The sequence below is a fragment of the Plasmodium fragile genome, assembly GCF_000956335.1.
Source record: "Plasmodium fragile strain nilgiri unplaced genomic scaffold supercont1.45, whole genome shotgun sequence".
Lineage (NCBI taxonomy): Eukaryota > Apicomplexa > Aconoidasida > Haemosporida > Plasmodiidae > Plasmodium > Plasmodium fragile.
The window spans coordinates 205,576-210,422 of record NW_012192625.1 but is presented as its reverse complement, the minus strand read 5'-3'; the positions used below and the strand labels follow the sequence as shown (position 1 = coordinate 210,422).

Here is a 4,847-nt window from a genome sequence, read left to right as displayed (position 1 = left end):
TATGTAATGCAAGGATAAAACACGCCTTGGGAGAAAAACAAATAAAAAACTCTTTTGTGTTTTTTTTTTTTTTTTTTTTTTTTTTTTTTTTTTTTTTTTAAATTATTCCCTCTACCCATGTATCTTATATGAACATAGTTGTACTTCCCGCAACATTTGTACTCCATTATGTATTATGCACATGGTAACCAGATCTTCTGTAACACTTTCTTCTTTTCTAACCGTTGCGCGATTCCTACACGACGTGCATAGGAGAGTATATTGTATACTGTGAAGCAGCCCGCGTGACAAAGCATAAAACAACATATTTGTGTGAAGGAGTAGAGAAAAGGAAGTCTCTTCACCCACACCCATCCACACGTAGTACCATCACAGAAGGGAAGAAGACTGTAGAAGCACTGTGTGTGTTCCGGGGGCCCCATCACAGTCAACGCGCTGACAACACTTGCTCAAGGCAATAAAAAAAAATAATATAAATAAAAGTAACATTTTTAAGGGTTATTAATTTTTTCCCTTTCCTCCACCTTTTTTTTCCCCTTTCCCTGTTTTCGTAAAAAAGGTATGAATTCCAGGAGCAAACAAAACGGTTCAAAGAGCACGGAGCTAAAGGAAGGAACCGACAGTCAAAAAAAAAAAGAGCAAGATGGAGTGAGCACCTCTCGGAAGCAGGTGGTTCACCCTGTTGCGGGGGGTGTCGTTGGACAGAAGGAGGGTTCGGGACGTGCAGATCAGCCCAATGTAGGCGCGGTAAAGTCCAATGTGGACGCGGCACAGTCCAATGTAGAGATGGCCAAAGTAAATGAGGAGGGGCAAACCCCGGCCGGGTACAACCACGACGCCACGGAGAGCATTGAAAATCTGTGCAAGGAGTTCGACCTGCAGGATATAAATTTAGGCCTCACCAATGAGCAAGTAAAAATAAACAGAGAAAAATTTGGTGAAAATTATATTGAAAAGGATGACGCAGTACCAGTATGGTTAATTTTCCTGTCCCAGTATTACAGCCCTGTAGTGATGTTACTGCTCGTTGCAGCCATGGCCAGTTTAGTCCTGAACGAAATTGTAGAAGGAGTTGCCATCATTAGTATTGTTACGCTGAATGCCTGTTTAGCTACTTATATGGAAAAGTCCTCCGGTGACGCTATTGCAAAATTAGCAGAAATGGCATCCCCTCAATGTACTGTTGTACGAAATGGGCATAAAATTGTTATTCCCTCGAGGGAAGTAGTGGTTGGTGATGTGGTCCTGATCAACACAGGAGACTCCATCTCAGCTGACTTAAGATTAATTGAAGTTATTGAATTGAAAACAAATGAAAGTTTATTAACAGGAGAATCTGAAGATATAAAAAAGACTTTAACTCCAGATGATTATACCACCCCTTTTGCAACGAACTTATGTTTCGCCACCACATCTGTTACGAACGGTTCAGGGAAAGGAATAGTTACTGCAACTGGGTTAAATACCCAGGTAGGAAAAATCGCTTCTCAATTGAAAAGGTCTAGTAAGGGCAGCAAATTGACTCCTCTTCAAGTAGCATTAAATAAGCTAGGAGGTCTTATAGGTCTTATTGCCATCATCGTGTTGGTGTTTATAATATCCTTGGCTGTACTCATAGACTATAGAGATCCCGCACATGCAGATAAAGACCCCATTCTTGTAATCATTATAATTGGAGTCGGTTTTGCAGTTTCATCTGTTCCTGAAGGATTACCCATGGTTGTCACCATAACCCTTTCTGCTGGGGCGAAGGATATGGTTCGAAAAAATGCCAATGTGCGTAAATTACCAGCTGTGGAAACGCTAGGATGCTGTTCAGTCATTTGCTCAGACAAAACAGGAACTCTTACTGAAGGAAAAATGACGGCCATTAACGCTGTAACATTTGCAAAGAATTCAAATCTAAGTGATAAGAATAATAAGCTGACTAAGACGTTCGACTTTTATCCTACAAAAGGGTTCGAACCTTATGGGGGGTTATTTGATTCAAGTACATTAACAAATGAATTAAAAAAGAAAATTGTGATAGCGAAGAATCAAAGCATATCTTATGATTCCATTTTGCCAAATTATGGAAATCCTGAAAATGATTCCATAGATGTGAAAAAGACAAGGTCCCTCATGTTTGCTGCTTACCTAAACTCGTATGATACTACCCTGGCCAGAGATCCTAAAACTTCCAAGTGGACCATACATGGAAACATGAGTGAAGGACCCATAGTAGTAGCTGCAGCCAAGGTCGGCTATAGTTCTCTTACAAACGAAAATCACCATTCTTATGTCAAGCAGTATACACGATTGGATGATTTAGAAGTCACTTTTAACTCTTCCAGGAAAATGAAAATTACAGTTTATAAATTAAAGAACGATGATATGTTTGAGTATATTCATTTGAACAGACCAGGCAAGAGGTTCACACACATCGCCCTCATCAAGGGTGCCCCAGATAAGTTACTCGATAGAAGCACCCACTTGTTAGAAGAATCTCCCAGGGGACCACAAATCTCGTGGAATGACAAAATTAATGAAAAGGATAAGGAAATTTTAGCTCAAAAAAATTTAGAATTGTCTCAGAAGGCTTTAAGAGTCCTAGCTGTTTGCATTAAACCTTTAACCATGGAACACATATCCTTGTTGAAAAAATTAGATGATGCTGATGAGCGATTAAAATTTATCACCACTGATGAAGATAGCGGATTCATCCCGTTAGGATATGTCGCTGCGTTCGACCCACCCAGACCAGGAGTGAAGGAAGCGATTGAAACGTGTAGAGATGCACAAGTGAAAGTCATCATGATAACGGGTGACCAGAAACCTACAGCCATTGCAATTGGAAAGCTCATTGGGTTAATAGGAGGGGACGAAAATGCGGAAGAAGCGGAAGCCCAGGCTATCGAATGCTCCGAGTTGCATATTAACAAGAACCCAAATGAACCCGTACTTCCAGAAGACCAATTAGATGCATTCACAGATAAGATCTTGATTTATTCAAGGGCCCAACCGGAGGACAAAATTACTATCGTACAGTCGCTCAAGAGGAAAGGGTACTTAGTTGCAATGACAGGAGATGGAGTGAACGACGCACCAGCTTTGAAAGCAGCAGATATAGGAGTAGCCATGGGAATAAATGGAACGGAGGTAGCCAAAGGAGCATCTGAAATGATTCTAATTGATGACAACTTTTGTACAGTTGTTAGCGCGATAGATGTAGGAAGAACCATCTTTTCTAATATACAAAAATTTGTTTGCTTCTTATTGGGTACGAACATTGGAGAAATACTTTACCTCTCCATAGCCATCGCAGCACAGATGCCCTTCCCATTAGAAGCACTTCAAATATTGTTCCTGAACTTAATGACAGATGGGTGTCCAGCAGTAGCCCTATCGAGGGAGCCACCTAACCACGATAATATGAAAACACCTCCCAGGCCAAAGAAGCAGCCAATAATGACTAAGAAGTGGTGGTTCTATGGAATCATTCCGCATACGATTTTTGAAGCATTATGTGTGCTCCTCTCCTTAGCATTTTCACTCTACATTTGTACAGGCAGTTATAACCTAAATGATATACACAATTCTTGTCGCACGGTTATCCTCCCTGATGCAACAGACGTAAACATCACACATGAGTACAAATATTTTTGTAGTACGTATGAGTATAGAGTATCACCAGAATATATGGGATGGGTTACCAATGTAAGCTTTTGGCACCCTCAGGAGAAAAAAACGGTTACATTTTGGGGAGCTGCAAAAGGCAAAGTAGAAAATATAACTCCAACGTCGAGGGAAATACATCCGGACATACGAACCATCATGCAGTATGGTTGTTCAGATGATGTAGAAAAGGATCAGTATGGATGGTGTAAACCGAAGAAGAATACTTATGTTAAGGGGAAAGATGAACAAATTGCTGGTGTGTTTAGAAAAAATTTTGAAGATGTTGCTTCTAAAGGATCCAAGAGAGGTAGAACCATGGCATTTATTTCTGCTGTCTGGTGTGAAATGTTAAGAGCCTATACGGTGCGAAGTTGGGAACCCTTTTACAAAGTCTTTAATAGAAATATGTGGATGCATCTGGCTTGTAGCATTTCTGCCACCTTGACATTTTTGTCCACGTGTATTCCTGGAATCACCTCCGTCCTGAACACGACCTGCTTGCTCTGGTGGCAATACCTATTGGGAATTTCATGGGCTCTCCTCAATATGCTCCTCGATGAGGTGGTGCCCAAGGTCATCTACCGAAGGAAATACATGTCGGTGAAGAAGTGATGCGGCGGAGAGCAACCACGCGGCGGAGAGCAATCACGCGGCATATTTTTTTTTTTATATATTTTGTTTCCCACTTATCAATTTGTTGGCGCCATCATGAACAGTAGCGCTGTTCATCACAGTTTGGGTATTCATTATACATGCATCGTTCCACCGCTTAGCCCGTCCACTTACATATTACCTATTGCTTCTTGCATACTATCCATTTTCTACTTTTTTTCTTCCCGCGGCGCACTTGCGCGGAGAGGCGTCCTGCTCAGACAGCAGCACCCATTTGGAGCACAGCGCGCTCCTCGCCGTGCACGTACTATACCAAGGCGGGCAACTTTTCTCGCCATAACATGATGACACTATCTCACTTGGGCATTCTACATATGTATGCGTCTGCATATATGTGTGTACATAATATGCATATATAAATACTGCGTAAACACCACGCACTTTCTACACCTGTTTGCACAACTTAAGTACCACTCCCCCATTTGTATATATGCCTTTTTTTTTTTTTTTTTTTTTTTTGCGTATTTGATCCGTTCCCTGGCATGTTTGCCTTGTACACACACAGCAGGCTTGGCTTG

General features: G+C 41.3%; 1 protein-coding gene across 1 annotated transcript; it reads left to right on the top strand.

Moving 5' to 3' along the window:
• Nucleotides 1–561: 561 nt before the first annotated feature.
• AK88_03753 (potassium/sodium efflux P-type ATPase, fungal-type) lies at nt 562–4,269 on the top strand (the record flags this gene model as incomplete). The annotated part of the gene is made up of 1 exon (XM_012481363.1): nt 562–4,269. The coding sequence occupies one exon, from the start codon at nt 562–564 to the stop codon at nt 4,267–4,269; it is 3,708 nt and encodes a 1,235-aa protein (XP_012336786.1).
• Between the last annotated feature and the right edge of the window lie 578 nt (nt 4,270–4,847).